Source organism: Rhinoderma darwinii, chromosome 5 (genome assembly GCF_050947455.1).
Source record: "Rhinoderma darwinii isolate aRhiDar2 chromosome 5, aRhiDar2.hap1, whole genome shotgun sequence".
Lineage (NCBI taxonomy): Eukaryota > Metazoa > Chordata > Amphibia > Anura > Rhinodermatidae > Rhinoderma > Rhinoderma darwinii.
Window position 1 is genome coordinate 307498607 of NC_134691.1, and position 15923 is coordinate 307514529.

At 42.3% G+C, this 15923-nt stretch overlaps 1 protein-coding gene across 1 annotated transcript in view; it reads right to left on the reverse strand.

Annotated features, from left to right (window-relative positions):
• Window positions 1-10137, reverse strand: part of VIPR2 (vasoactive intestinal peptide receptor 2) — a 103378-nt gene extending 93241 nt beyond the window's left edge. The window contains exon 1 of the mRNA XM_075828703.1: window positions 9731-10137. Coding sequence (XP_075684818.1) covers window positions 9731-9781 — 51 coding nt within the window. The 5' untranslated portion in view covers window positions 9782-10137. The remainder of the gene's footprint in view (window positions 1-9730) is intronic.
• Window positions 10138-15923: the final 5786 nt, after the last annotated feature.

Below are 15923 nucleotides of genomic sequence, written 5' to 3' on the forward strand. Positions count from 1 at the left end.
TGTCTTCCGTCGCTCGCGCTCTCTCTCCTCCTCCTCCTCACAGTGCAGAGTTCATGTGAGGAGGAGGAGGGCCTTTTTTTGCTCCCTGTAGGAGTCGGAATCCCCAATCCCCGGCCGGGGATTGGGGATTCCGCTACAGGAGAAGTGAGTGACTACATATATGGACACAGCGACGTCACTCACTTCTGAAGCGGAATCCCCGACCCTGTGGCCGGGGATTCCACTACAGAAGAAGTGCGTGACTACACTGTCCATATATGGACACAGTGACGTCACTCACTTGTGAAGCGGAATCCCCGACCCTGTGGCTGAGGATTACGCTACAGAAGAAGTGAGTGACCACACTGTCCATATATAGACACAGTGACGTCACTCACTTCTAAAGCAGAATCCGCGACCCTGTGGCCGGGGATTCCTCTCCAGGAGAAGTCAGTGACTACACTGTCCATATATGGACATTGAAGTCAGTGACTTCTCCTGGAAGGGGGGGTGGGTGCAACCTACAAGGGGCTGGGCGGCATTACCTGCAGGGGACTGGGTGGCATTACCTACAGGGGGCTGGGTGGCATTACCTACAGGGGGCTGGGTGGCATTACCTACAGGGGGCTGGGTGGCATTACCTACCAGGGGGGCTGTGGCATTATCTACAGAGGGCTGGGTGCGGCAACAAATTTAAATGAAATTCATCCGATTTTAAAACGGACAGGGAAAAAAACTGATGTCAAAATCGGCCGATAAAAATGGTAACAGCCCGGAACAGAATCAAAACGGATGCAAAACGGCCGGGAAAAATGGCCCAAAACGGCCGACACTCGGACCCTGTCGTGTGTATAAAGCCTACATCTACCGCTCTCCGCTCTGGCGGCAATGGGGCACCTACAGGGGGACTGTGTGTGGAGCTATCTACAGGGGTGCTGTGTGTGGCGCTATCTACAGGGGTTCTGTGTGTGGCGCTATCTACAGGGGTGCTGTGTGTGGCGCTATGTACAGGGGGCTGTGTGTGGCACTATCTACAGGGGGGCTGTATCTGACGGTATCGACAGGGGGCTGCGTCTGGCACTATGTACAGGGGGGCTGTGTCTGGCGCTATCTACAGGGGGCCTGTGTTTGGCGCTATCTACAGGGGTTCTGTGTGTGGCGCTATCTACAGGGGTGCTGTGTGTGGCGCTATGTACAGGGGGCTGTGTGTGGCACTATCTACAGGGGGGCTGTATCTGACGGTATCGACAGGGGGCTGTGTCTGGCACTATGTACAGGGGGCTGTGTCTGGCGCTATCTACAGGGGGCCTGTGTTTGGCGCTATCTACAGGGGGGCTGTGTGTGGCGCTATCTACAGGGGCTGTATCTGACGCTATGTACAGGGGGAGCTGTGTCTGGAGCTATCTACAGGGGGGCTGTGTGTGGAGGTATGTACAGGGGGGCTGTGTGTGGCGCTATCTACAGGGGGCTGTGTGTGGCGCTATCTACAGGGGGCTGTATCTGACGCTATCTACAGGGGGCTGTGTCTGACGCTATCTACAGGGTGCTGTATCTGACGCTATCTACAGGGGGGCTGTGTGTGGCGCTATCTACAGGGGGGCTGTGTGTGGCGCTATCTACAGGGGGGCTGTGTGTGGCGCTATCTACTGGGGGCTCTGTGTGGAGCTATCTACAGGGGGCTGTGTGTGGAGCTATCTACAGGGAGGCTGTGTGTGGAGCTATCTACAGGGGGGCTGTGTGTGGAGCTATCTACAGGGAGGCTGTGTGTGGAGCTATCTACAGGGGGGCTGTGTCTGGCGCTATCTACAGGGGGCTGTATCTGACGCTATCTACAGGGGGCTGTGTCTGACGCTATCTACAGGGTGCTGTATCTGACGCTATCTACAGGGGGGCTGTGTGTGGCGCTATCTACAGGGGGGCTGTGTGTGGCGCTATCTACAGGGGGGCTGTGTGTGGCGCTATCTACTGGGGGCTCTGTGTGGAGCTATCTACAGGGGGCTGTGTGTGGAGCTATCTACAGGGAGGCTGTGTGTGGAGCTATCTACAGGGAGGCTGTGTGTGGAGCTATCTACAGGGGGGCTGTGTCTGGCGCTATGTACAGGGGGGCTGTGTGTGGAGCAATCTACAGGGGGGCTGTGTGTGGCGCTATCTACAGGGGGGCTGTGTGTGGCGCTATCTACTGGGGGCTGTGTGTGGAGCTATCTACAGGGGGCTGTGTGTGGAGCTATCTACAGGGGGGCTGTGTGTGGAGCTATCTACAGGGAGGCTGTGTGTGGAGCTATCTACAGGGGGGCTGTGTCTGGCGCTATGTACAGGGGGGCTGTGTGTGGAGCAATCTACAGGGGAGCTCTGGTGGATGATATTTCCATTGACCGGTAGCAGAGTTACACAACTGGGAAAAAAAATCCCCATCATGTAACTCTGCTACCTGTCAAATGAAAAGTCATCCACCACAGGGTCTCCTGCAACAGCTGCCGCCATGATGAGCAAATGTTATACCCAAGATAGGAAAAGTAACATAAAGACGATATAACCGGATACATAATATCTGTGATATCCAGACAGTCTAGAGATCTGCAGTGGGAATGTGCCCGCGTTATTTGCAGAAGGATCTGGCTGTGATTTGATGTGTTTATGCGGAACATTGGGCGTGGTTAGGGGGTGTGGCTTAAAAATTTCCCTCTTTTCCGAATTCAAAAGTTGGGAGGTATGCTGCTCTAAAGTGTATATAATATAGGTATGTAATGTTGTAAATAAGATATATATACTGTATGTGTATGTAATGTCTGTACGTAATATATACTCCTGCTGCTTTTACAGTGGAGTGACTGTGATACTTAAAGGACACGTGCATTTGCAACCAATTTGAGTGAAGTTTGATACTGTAGTCATTCTCCCTTCCACCGGTCCCATACTTTTCTTTAACCTACCGCATGTATGTCAGCAAAAAGCAGGTGGCAGATGGAAGGGAGTATGTCTGCAGTATCCGACTACACAGAGTTTGTTTGTAGTCTGTAACTATGGAGACACAGACCCAAAACAGTAGATATTTTTCATTAAAGGGAAGGTGTCATGATTTATTTTTTTTTTTTTATTATATTGCTTTTAATAAAATATAAACAAAATTTTTATTTATTAGTGTTGTGACTTTAACCCCTTCCCGACATTTGACGTATCCATACGACAAAGTCGGGTAGGGGAAGTATAGATCGTGCTCACGGAGTGAACTCGCTCCATACGATGCGGGTGTCGGCTGTTTGTTACAGTCGACCCTTCAGAGTAACGAGCGGCATCGCGCTCGAGCGTGATCCCACTCGTTTAACTCGTTAAATGCTGCGGTCGATAGCGACCGCAGGATTTAAATCGTTAGAAATAGGAGGGCGACCCCCTCTAACAGCTCATCGCGCCCCCCGCAACGCAATCGCAGAGGTGGGGGGGCAATGGTTGCTATGGCTGCCTGGGGGCCTAATGAAGGCCCCCAGGTCCGCCATCTTTGTGCACCTATTAAGCCCTGCCTCCGGCAGGCAGGGCTTAATAGTTGCCTGTCAGAATCACGATATACTGCAATACATTAGTATTGCAGTATATCGTGCAAGCGATCTAACGATCGCTGGTTTAAGTGCCCTAGGGGGACTAATAAAAAAAGTAAAAATGAGTTAAATAAAGTTTTTATTTTTGTGTAAAAAAAAAATATAAAAATGTCAAAAATCCCCCCTGGTCCCATTTTCCTCCTAGAGCATAGTAAATAAATAAATAAAAAAACATAATTGGTATCGCCGCGTCCGTAAAAGTCTGAACTATTACAATATATCATTATTTAACCCGCACGGTGAATGCCGTAAAAAAAAAAAAAAATTGTAAACGCCAGAATGTCTATTTTTTGGTCACCTAATCTCCCACAAAAATTTTTATAAAAAGTGATCAAACCGTCGCATGTACACCAAAATGGTATTATTAAAAACTACAGCTTATGCCGCAAAAATAAGCCCTCATACCACTTAATTGACGGAAAAATAAAAAAATTATGACTCTCGGAATTTAGCGACGCAGAATAAATTTTCTTTTTTACACTTTTTTACATGTAAAAGTAGTAAAATATAGAAAAAATGATATATATTTGGTATCACCATAATCGTATTGACCCACAGAATAAAGTTAACATGTTGTTTTAATTGCACAGTGAATTCCGTAAAAACGGCGCGCAAAAAACCATGGAGGAATCGTTTTTTTAAATTTTCTACCCCACAAATTTTTTCCCGTTTCCTAGTACATTATATGGCAAAATAAATGGTGCTACGAAAAACTACAACTCGTCCCGCAAAAATCAAGCCCTCATAGTACTATATCGACGGAAAAATAAAGACGTTATGGCTTTTGGAAGGTGGGGAGGAAAAAATGAAAATGAAAATCTGAAAAAGGGCTGCAGCGGGAAGGGGTTAAACTTTTTACTGTGTTCTTACTTTTACTTCTCTATGGGGGCTGCCATTTTTTTTTCATCTCTGTATGTGTCGATTAACGACAGATACAGAGATGGAATACGGCACACACAACCCCATAGAGAATGCGAACGGGAGCCGTTCCATTCTCAGAAGCGTACGCCGTCTGTGTGGGAATGGCTCGTTCGTTCGAGAGCGAAATCCGGCACCATTTTCATGTGGACTGGAAGCCGCTACAGGACAGTAAGATGACGACTTCCGGCCACGGCTTCCGGCCATATGTTCCATGAAGTGAAGGCGCAAGGAGCGTAGACCAGCGGAGGCGGCGGCAGGAGCAGGTAATTTATGTTCGTGTATGTTCTTGTGATACTGTCTGCTGAGCCCTGTGTCTAATCCTCCTACATTGTGGAGTCGCTCAGAAAATGGCCTTCAAAAGACCTTCAAACCCCTCCTTCTCCTGGCACTAGCCAGAAGAAGGGAGGGGGGATTGTGTGAGGACACTAGAGGAGAGTGTGTCCACTCCAAATTTGCAGCATAAATCAATGAGGTTACTTTACCAAAGTGACCATGCTGCAATTTTGGGAACTGCTCCCTCTAGTGATCAGCACATGGGAATGTTATAAATTAGAATCGAATTTATAATATTTCCTGACTTGTGAAAAAATTAAAAAAATTAAAACAATGTGTAATCACTCAAATACTAATTGTTTAACTGAAAAAAAAGAAATACAAATTCTAGCGACACATTCCCTTTAAAGGCAATTAGCAAGTTTGCATTATGTTTTATTTTTATACATTTGGAGCGATAAAAAAATTGTTGCAGTATTTACATATAATTTTTTTATTTCTATTTGCATCAGGAGTAGGGGGTACAAATATTTAGTCATATTTGTACAATTTGTAATGTTACTAAACATTACACATAAAGATTAAATTGAGATGTAACTGGAAAATGATGTTCAAAACTGATGCTACGTGTTAAAACCTCTTGTGATTGGTAGTGTGGTAAGAGTACATAGCTGTCAAATATGTCAGGTACAAGGTGTTGTAACATTAGGTATCAGATCTACATGCAAACAGGTAAAAATTAATTGAGCGCTTGAGGAAGGTTTAATCTAAATCAGATTAAACTGTTTGCTCATCCCTGAATTCTGAATATCCGTAGTTTGTTCTTTGCCAGATGCTATTAGCATGTCTGAATTACTGTCATTTATACAGATGCATACAGAGCTGTGCACTAAACTATTCACACACAGTTTGTATTAGGAAAGCTGCAATTTTAAAGGCTATGTAAACTTTTGCACGGATTTTTTTTTTCTTTTTTTATAAACAAGTCAGTCAGTGTGTTTGGTGTAACTTTATAAATAGCCTTTATTAAAAATTATTTTTACCTTTTGAGATACAGCTGCTCTTTATTCTGTATAGAAAGCAGCTGCATCATTCGCTGTTAGGCCCCATGCACACGAACGTGCTTTTACGGCCGCAATTCCCCCGAAAATCCACGTGAGAATTGCGGCCCCATTCATTCCTATGGGGCCGAAGCCCGGGCTCATTGAAAATAATGTCCGCGGCCATGTGGCAGAATTTTTTTGTTGCCGATTTTGCCACCTATTTGCGACAATTACGCAGTGGCATATCATCATAAGGGCAGTTCGGACAACCACCTGGGGACCCCTCATGCCCAGTAGAGTGGCTAGCACCGTGGGCCCCCCGTCCTCAGGACGCAGATACAAATGAATACTATAGGCCGCAGGTCACGTCAGGCTTGCAACCTATAAGGCGCTGGAAAGACTTCCTGCACAGGCCGGCGTGATGACGTCACTGCATCATGCTGGTCTGCGCAAGCGTTACGCCCGGACGATGTGCAGCGCTTCATCCGTCGTGAGAATGGGGCAAGGTATGTACAATATTTTTTTGTTTCGGGGGCTATGTTTCAATATACAGTGGGGGATTGCTGTGTAGCACTGTATACAAGGGGGATCTGTGTGGCACTGTATACAAGGGGGGAGCTGTGTGGCACAATATAAAAGGGAGAGGGGCTGTATGGCATTATATACAAGGGGAGCTGTGTGGCACTCTATACAAGGGAGGGGGATGTGTGGCACTATATGTAAGGGGAGGGCTGTATGTCACTATATACAAAGGAGAGGGACAGTGTGGCAGTATATACAAGGGGGGGGGCTGTGTGACACTATATACAAGGGGGAGCTGTGTGGCACTATGTACAAGGGGGGCTGTGTGGCACTATATATAAGGGGGCTGTGTGGCACTACATATAGGGGGCTGTGTGGCACTATTTACAAGACGGGCAGGGCTGAGTGGCGCTATCTACAGGAGGCTGTGTGTGGCGCTATCTACAGGGGTGGGTGTGCACTATCTACAGGGGGTCTGTGTGGCGCTATCTACAGAGGGCTGTGTCTGATGCTATCTACAGGGGGCTGTGTGGCGCTATCTACAGGGGGGGTGTGTGTGATGCTATCTATAGGGGATGTGTGTGGCACTTTGTACAGGGGGCACTGTGTATGTGCTGCTTTGCTCTACAGTGTTTGACCCAATTTTATTCAGGGGCACAGTGTATGGCGCTATTATATTTAGGGGCACAGTGTGTGACACCACGATAATTTTACCTTCATTTATAGGTGTGGAAATTTTGGGTAACCGAAAACATCTGAGTGGTAAATTCTGCAGAAATGGGTCATGGCCTGAAAAACTCGTCATCAAGTCTGGACCGCATGGAGAAGAAAAGATGAAAAAAACTGCTAGAATCTGAGATGTCGTCACCTGTGAGTCACTGGATTTATAGAGATTCTGTCACCTCTACTGACATTGCTTATTATAGGAAATCCTTGTATTTCACAAAAAGTCTTTGTGCAGTCCAGGACTGATAGACAAATGGGTGTTACCATTTCCCTTGTCAGGAGGATTTGTCCCTGCACAGTGTGAAAGTATCAGTATGTAGGGACACAGCCCTTTGACAAGGGGAATCGTAACACCAATTCGTTAATGCTTGCACAAAAAGGTACTGTTAACAATAGTTACGGTGCGGCAGTGCGGCGGTGTAGAAGGGGCGCCCAAGTTTGGGTAACAGCCCAGGGCCTATGGTTTTCTTAATCTGCCACTGCAATTACGCAACGAATCTTTTGCAAAAGTCAGGTGAATATACACTGGCTCAAATATATTTGATACTGACATACAGTAAATGTCTCCAAACCAGAATGATTCTATGTTTAGCAATCCTACCATAATGTATATTGCCATGCATGTTCTATAGCAGCAAGATAATAGACAAGAGGACATAATATACTACAATCCAGGCGTAATACACTCAAAGGAGAAACATACTGCTTGGCTAGTGAGCTAATACAGTAATAAAACACCAATGACCTTGTTTAAAGGCTATGCAAACTTTTGAAAGGCGTTTGTTTTTTGTTTTTTTTAATAAAAAGGTCAGTCACTGTGTTTGGTGCAACTTTGTAATTAGTTTTTATTAAAAATTATTTTTACTTTAGGAGATACCGCAGCTCTGTATTCAAGCTATGATTAAGAACCTTAGAGGTTTGAAATGCGTAAGTGTGGTCCCGGGATTATAATCTTAATTGTTTTGTTTTTAAAATGACCAAATAAAACCTATTTTTTTACTAGAGTGCTGGATACACCATTTTTCTTTTTTCATTGCCTTGTATACCTGCTGTCGACTCAGGATTTATCTTGGGATATCTCCGAGCACCTTTGCCATTCATACCGTGGTCTTGACAAACGTATGGACTAACGCAGTGGAAACGCGGTCAGCGAACCCTTGTTTATTTTTTCTATTTTTTTCAGAACAGCTGGATCGTTCACTATAATCCGCCAGTCCCACAGATCTGATGGGTTCAGTGTCAGCGGGTCCTGTGTGTCTCTTACACGCAGGATCCACCTGTAATCTATCACATCTAAATTATGAACTTAGATGTGATGGATAACAATGTAGGGCCTGCCCGCTGTCACTGAACCTGTCAGTCCCGCTGACCTGACGGGAAGAGGATTTAGCGAACGATACAGCTATTAAAAAAAATGCCTTTTAAAGGTTTACATAGCCTTTAAAGCCTTATAATGATGCACTAATGTAATATTTTTTTTATATAAGAACTTTGTGGGAAATTTTAAAAGGTACTGAATGTAGTAACAAACATACTGCTCACTATATTTTGTGCTATAAACACTAGACAGAGTGTATTTTTTTGCAAAAACAAATTGATATTCATAGTAAAATTCACAATATTAAAGCAAACATTGTAAAGTACTATGTACTTCCATTCAATGAAGTGCAATAGCGCCCTCTGCATGGAGTCTTAGCAAACTGCAGGAACTAAGCAACTTTTAAAAATTGGGATTCTACAGGGGGAATACTTAATTTTTTTTTTAACATCAACCTGTATGCATAATTAATTATCCTGCAAGTAACTTGTACCAATTAAGGAATAAACTTGGATTAATATAGATAGCAGCAGGAAAATATATTGTTCTTTAATTTGTGTGAGTTTCCTCCAAGCAGCTTTTATTATTCCCTTCATAGCTACATAAAGGTAGATCAATTGACAGGAAAAATTTGTGAGTCTGGTAGGCTGGATATTCACATACAGTCTTTGGCTAAAGAAAACTGCATCAAAAACTGCATGTGTGAATGCAATCATACTCAATGAAATCACGTTGGAAGACAGTTTTGTTGAGACTGATGAGAATAGAATAACTGTACAGAGCTGCAGAATAGGGTGGCACTATATACTGTACAGATTTAGTAGAAAAGCTTTTGAAACAACTCATTGTGATAACACAATGTACAATACAATGTTGTGATTTTTCATAGGACTGCAAGTAAATATACTGACTTATAACTCAGTGAGGTGTAATGGTGCACACAAAAACAGTAAAATTACCAATTTAATTCTGCAAATGCTAATGCAAAGGATATTGATGATGATGATGATGATGATGATAGTAATGTTATTCCATAATAGAAGATCATTCAGTGTGATACATTTGTTTACAGAAATAATACATACTAAACATTCATTAAAAAAAATACAGGCTAAAACAAAAATAAAAGTAATGTAAGAAAAAAGTTCTATTGTGTTATTCATGTATTGCTGACAATAATTCTGTATGGTAAACACCTATATAAACTATTAAAATCTCCGAAACTAACTTAATTCAAAGCTCATTTATAACTCTTTCCAATATATTGTAAAATATTATCTACAACCAAGTAGAAGCTTTGTGTGCAGAGCTCATTGAAGGAGACATTCCCAACAGATTTACACAATCCAGATACTCACAAAAAGCAGAAGAGGAAAAGTTACAATGAGCACAGATGATATAGTCTTCATCTTACAGAGGAGTTCAAGTTAGGAAGATTCCTGGATGGTCATTGGAATACATTAGATCCAAGAGCATGAGGTCCAGTCTTTCTCTTAATATTTATATCTCAACGAATATGATATTAGAAGAAAGTAAGAAGTTACGTCCTTGGTGGTAAAGAATAAGGTTTACATTAAAAAGTCTTCTTGGGAGTGAAGATTTCCAGTGGTCGGATCCTGGGTAGTCAGGGAGTCAAAGCTTCACCAGCACCTTTGCAGACCAAGTGAATAGAGGCAGCACATGTAAGAAGAACCAACTCCCCTCTCTCCTCTCCAGGGCTGTTGATTCAGAGCTCTCATTGCACTTAGTAACTCAACTTGAAGCATTACAGGAGCTTCTGTATATGACAAAAAAATCCTTACAGGCAGTGGGGGGATTTCATATTCTAATGCATTACATATTTTAATGCTGGAGTGGGCAGGAACAGGATCAGAAACAAAATCGCTTTGATGGTCTGATCTGTTCTTGTATAGTATAGAATAAAGTTATGACAGTAATGTAGATTTGGATATTATCTGATCTCTACCAGGTTTATTTTATGTGGTCATAGGACAGAGGGTCTGGATGGGAACAATATTCCCCTTTAACAGTCAGTATAGCAGAACCATTACCAGGTCTTTTTCTATTGCACTCACACAGATTATTTTTTGATAGAGTGAGGCCACCTATATTTAAGGCTTATACACGTCGACATACTTTATTATGGCTCGCTACAACCTGCAAGGTTTACAAAGCTGTAATACATAATAGCAGTCTGTACCTCCATATGCTATTATATTTAAGGCTTATACACATCGACATCGTACTGTATTATGGCTCCATACAACCTGCACGTTTTACAGAGCCGTAATACGCAATAGCAGTCTGTACCTCCACATGCCTCTGATTTCATATGGAAGATATTTTTTTTCGTCAAATATATACAGAATCTGACAGAATATTGTGGCATGCGCCATCAGATGGCATACTATGGCAGTATTTTTGGTACAGGCTCTGCCATGTGTATGGAGTCTTAGATTAATTGTGTCATAATGCAATGCTGAGATTTTTATTATATTGATCTTCAGTATGCGCATTGTGGAGACACTCGACTTTAGGTAGTCAAAGGCTAGAACAGGCTGGACTTACAATCTTAACCAGATCGATATTAGTACATTCTCTGTACATCACTGCAGAATATATAACAGGCAATAAATGATTACATTTATAGTTAGGATTTAAAGTCTCAGTAAAGATTTGGATGGCATAGTGCTAGAATATGCCATCAATGTCCGATCAGTGAGAGTCCAACTGCTGTGAAGCCCTCCAATCACTAGACCTAAGTGGCGGTAAAGTCAAGTGGCTCCCATGAAACCTCAGGAAAAGCAGTGCCAACAGTAGATGAGAAGTGGCAATTTTGAATCACATTGTAACATATTCACTATTCAATAGGTTTGCACGGTAGGTACAGGCGGGCACATTTTGTAATAAAACAGTAAGAGTAGGATCACACACGCATTTTTTATTCTGTTTTTGTTGCAGTTTTTGGCTCTGTTTTTTTTTAGCAAACACAGGAGTGGACACAAAAGAAAAAAAAAAAATGCACCAGTGTTTCCTTTATAGCTTTCCTTCCTTTTGGATCCATTTCTGGCTTTAGCTAAAAAAAAAAAAAAAGTCAGTCAAAAACTGCCACAAAAACTGCATCAAAACTATATGTGTGATCCCGGCCTTAGGCTCTCTTCATAATTCACACAGTCTGGTCAGTCGGTGATGGTATCTGGAATATTATAAAGTAGGAATATTGCAGCCAAGAGCAATATTCTTAGCATCAAAAATAGCAGAACCCTGAAGTAAACCTGACCGATTGCTCTATAAGTCAACGGGGCCCATCAGGATTCGTTGGCATCCGTTTGCAAATCAATCTGACATAGCTGTCATGGCTCTGTTATAGATGAAAGCCATCTCTTCTCACCCCTTTGGCTAAAATCAAGTGTGGTGTAGTATGACACTAGATTAAACAGAGCATAAAGCTGCCCATACACTTTAGATAACTGTCGGCTAAACGCTAGTTCGGCCGAGATTTTTTCCAAATGACTCCCCCATAGACATGGACACTTGTCCCGGCTAAGCATGCACGTGTTGTCAATGGGGAGAGAGAAATAAGCCACCGCCAGACTACTCCTTTGGCAGCGGCTTATTTCTCGCAAGAAAAAAAGATTGAGCATATTGAGATCCAGGCCCAAATCTTCTCTCCCCCGACATTTGTCGTTGAGGGAGAGTAGGGACACCCCCATACACATTAGCTAGCCAACCATTCACGTCAAAATGAACAGGTTTAGCTGACTTTAATCTAATGTGTATGGCCACCTTAGATCTGCACAATTCTTCATTAACCTTCTATTGTCCATTAAACAATGGAAATGAATATCTATAACAATAGCTCCATTTTGTTAGTGAACATATTTTCTCTTTCAGGGGTAATCGGACCTTGTTTTGTGTAACATCACATGTGAAGAGTTGGTTTTGCTAAGATAAGAGTAGAGGCAGGAATGTAAAGTAATACCAGCAAATGTACATGAAGTAGCCAAGGTTTCTTTTAGGTCAGAGCTGGAGATTAGTCAGACGGCAGTAAGACATTTTTAGTAAGTACATAATCAAGCTGTGTCCTGGAGGGAATGTAGGAGAGAAACAAGCAAGAGTGGGATAATGAAAATGCTTTCATATATGTATATAGATAATCAGTACACGAGGGATTAGACATTTTTATTAAAATCCACGGGTGATGACACCAATTTTCTGCAGAGAAATAGCTGGAGGGTTTTGTAAGTTACTATGAGAATGGAAAAAGCATAAACTTTAGGAAAGTTTTATGATGCAATAATGTAAAATTTGGGTGTTTTTATTTTTTAGGGAAAATAGGTGGGGTGTGATGAATTTGTCATTGAACCATTTATTTTGCTCACCACAATATTTGAGCTAATATAACAGAGTTGGTTTATCTGTAGCCCTATAGAAAACCATAAATACCATACCATAATGCCAAATGGCAAACTCAGTCCTGCTAAATTTGTACTTACAGACAGCCAGATTATTATCATAAAAGGTGTAAAATGTTTGCAGACCGTTATTTATGGTCGGAGGATGAGTTTAGGAAAGGGGAAAAAGCCAATGAACTTTTGACAGCAGTGGCCAGCGGGGGTGAATAGAATTCAATAGGCGAAATGCTGGTGACAGATTCTCTTTGAACATTTTATAAAGTGCACTTTAAACACGCACTTCATAAAGCCATTCATAAAGGGTTAAATTAGTGTGCAAAAAATGTGCTCACTATACAGGCCCCCTCTATTTGAACTAAAGTTCTGGAGGCTCCGATATGATACCTCCTACTCACCGTGATGCTCCAAAAAATGAGCACATACAGCAATAGTAATCTACTGAACTCCAGCTCAGGGGGCACACATGACACCCACCAGTTTAACTCTTTATGTACTTTTTTTTTTTACTATAGATGCCTATCTCTTGAAATCCAATTGTACCGGACTACTGGACTTCTAAGCATTTTATTTGTTGAGATTATGCTAGCAAAATTAAGCAGCATTTTAGTAAAATGCAATTTAGTTTGTCATTTTTACTTTGCTGGACCACATTTTTATCTGTGATGAGTGTTTTGTGTTTCTGAGCATTGCATTTCCATGAGTTGGATTTTTATAACTCAGAAACTATGTCCAGGTTACAACATACTGTTTTAATAATGGAATGCAACCTTGCTAAAAATAACAAATTCCCAATAAACCTTTTAACCTCTCAGGGAATCTCCCACACTGATTCTCACCTTCTGCTGCTTTAGGCCCCATGCACACGAACGTAAAAACGCCCGTAATTACGGGCCGTAATTACGGCATGTTTTTACGGGCCCATGGACTTCTATTGGCCACAGGTACCTCCCCGTATGCTTACGGGAAGGTGCCCGTGCCGTTGAAAAATATAGAACATGTCCTATTTCAGGCTGCAGCAGTCATATGGACTGCCGCGTCATCCAGGGAGGTCGGACTGGATGTCGAAAGAGGGACGCGTCACCAAGACAACGGCCGGGTAAGTATGAATTTCTTTTACTTTTACTGCGGAAAGGGCTGTCCCTTCTCTTTATCCTGCACTGATAGAGAGAAGGGCTGCCGGTTACTGCAGTGCAATTTTGCAGCGAAAACGTGCCCGTAAATACGGGTTGAATACTGGTGACACCGGACCCGTATTTACGGGCACGGGTCCGTAACTACTGGTGCAATACGGGTCGAATACGTGTCACCAAGGACCCGTATTTACGCCAGTATTTACGGGAGGAAAAAAATACGTTCGTGTGCATGAGGCCTTACTGTCTGCTTTCAGAAGACGAAATTGGAATGTGCACTGTTCACAGTTTGTGGATATTACCCTTTATTTATTAATATTAGTAGGCTGTCAAACGCTTTAATTCCATTATACTTCATCAGCATTTTTTAACTGGTCTAGCACTCCTTTTAGATACATTAAGTGTAGAAAAAAAACTCCTTACAGAAACACTAAATGTAAAAAAAAATAATAATAAATACATAAAAAAAAAAATCCCAGCAATTCAACCCTTAGGGCTAGATTCACACAAACCATTTTGTAGCAGTTTTTGTACAGTTTTTTATGCCAGTGGATCCAAAAGAAAGAAAAAGTATAACAGAAAGACTAATGCATCTCCTCTCTTTTGTATCCACGCCTAGCTTTGGCTTAAAAATAATGCACCAAATATTGCATCAAAACGGCATGTGTAAATCTAGTCTACATGTCCTTCCCTCCTTTTATTTTATTCTGTCTCATTTTGCAATCAAAATTTTGAGAAATATATTAAGGATTTGTCTATATGTCATAGGAGATCATCCATTTCCCTCCCTTTCTGACCAACCATCTGTATCTGGCTGTAAGGCAACTGTCTGAAGCACTAGCCCTCCCCCACTGCTCTGTATGCATTGTATTTGGGAGCCTTGTAGCTATCACTATAAAGGGCAGCATTCCAAGAAGGAGTTGCTGTGGTTGTCACTTTGTTTGTACTGTGTAGTCGGCATAGTCAAGGGGGCCCAAAATACACCCAGAAAAACAGTGCATAAAGACTTCTCATGTCTTTGTTTGAAGGTTGGGAGACATTAATTTAAAAGGGTTTGTGGCCTCCTTCTCTGTCAAGCCCCATCAAAACCATTTTTCTTGCTGGAATGGGAAAGGGAATTGGGTATTACCCTGTCACAAACAGAAGTGTATTTTGTGTTATCTCATTCACGTGGCTTCTCTCGATGTGTGAGATATCAGGAGAACTCTTAGAAATTAATCACCAGATGGTTTCGTACTCCAGACTATCTTTATACGTTACGTCTCATCCAAACGAACAGCTGTTGGAGATGTAGCTTAAAACCTGGGACAATATCACACATTTGGTGGTCTTGCCCTAAGATTACATTCTGGACACAGGTGGAACAAGCTTTTCAGGATGTCACTGGTAGCACCATAAAACTTTACCTTGAAATGATTATTATTGCTTATTATTGCTCACTTCGAGAAATTTCACACCCTCATCAAAAGATTTACCTACCTTCATGAACTCAGCTGCAAAGCTATTGATACCACTGAAATGGTGTGATGAGGGACTTCCCTCGGTGGAGATGTGGTGGACTACAATGCACCAGCTCCACAGACTTGAGGAATTGGTTGGATGGAACACCTTTACTAGGGATTCTTTCCTAGGTATTTGCCAACCCTGGAGGAATTTTCATAAATATTGAGCGTGGTTTAAAACAATCCTATTATTTCCCTCCATTTGTACTCATCCACATGTGACATAAGATTGGACTAGGCTTCTGTATGACCCTGCTATATTCTGAAAGGGGTAGTGCTTCTTCCACTCTATCATAATTACGAGACAGCGCTAAGTGCTTTTACTCCTTCCCCACCTTAGAGACTGTATTGTGTTGATTATTTTATTGTAATGCACTGTGTTCCTTTTTTTGTAGTATTGTATGATCTGTCTTTTATTTTATGTGAGTTATATAGACCGATCAGGTCCAAATATATGATTTTGTTATGTTCTGCTACTAGGCAATGGAGAGACAATGGAGAGAC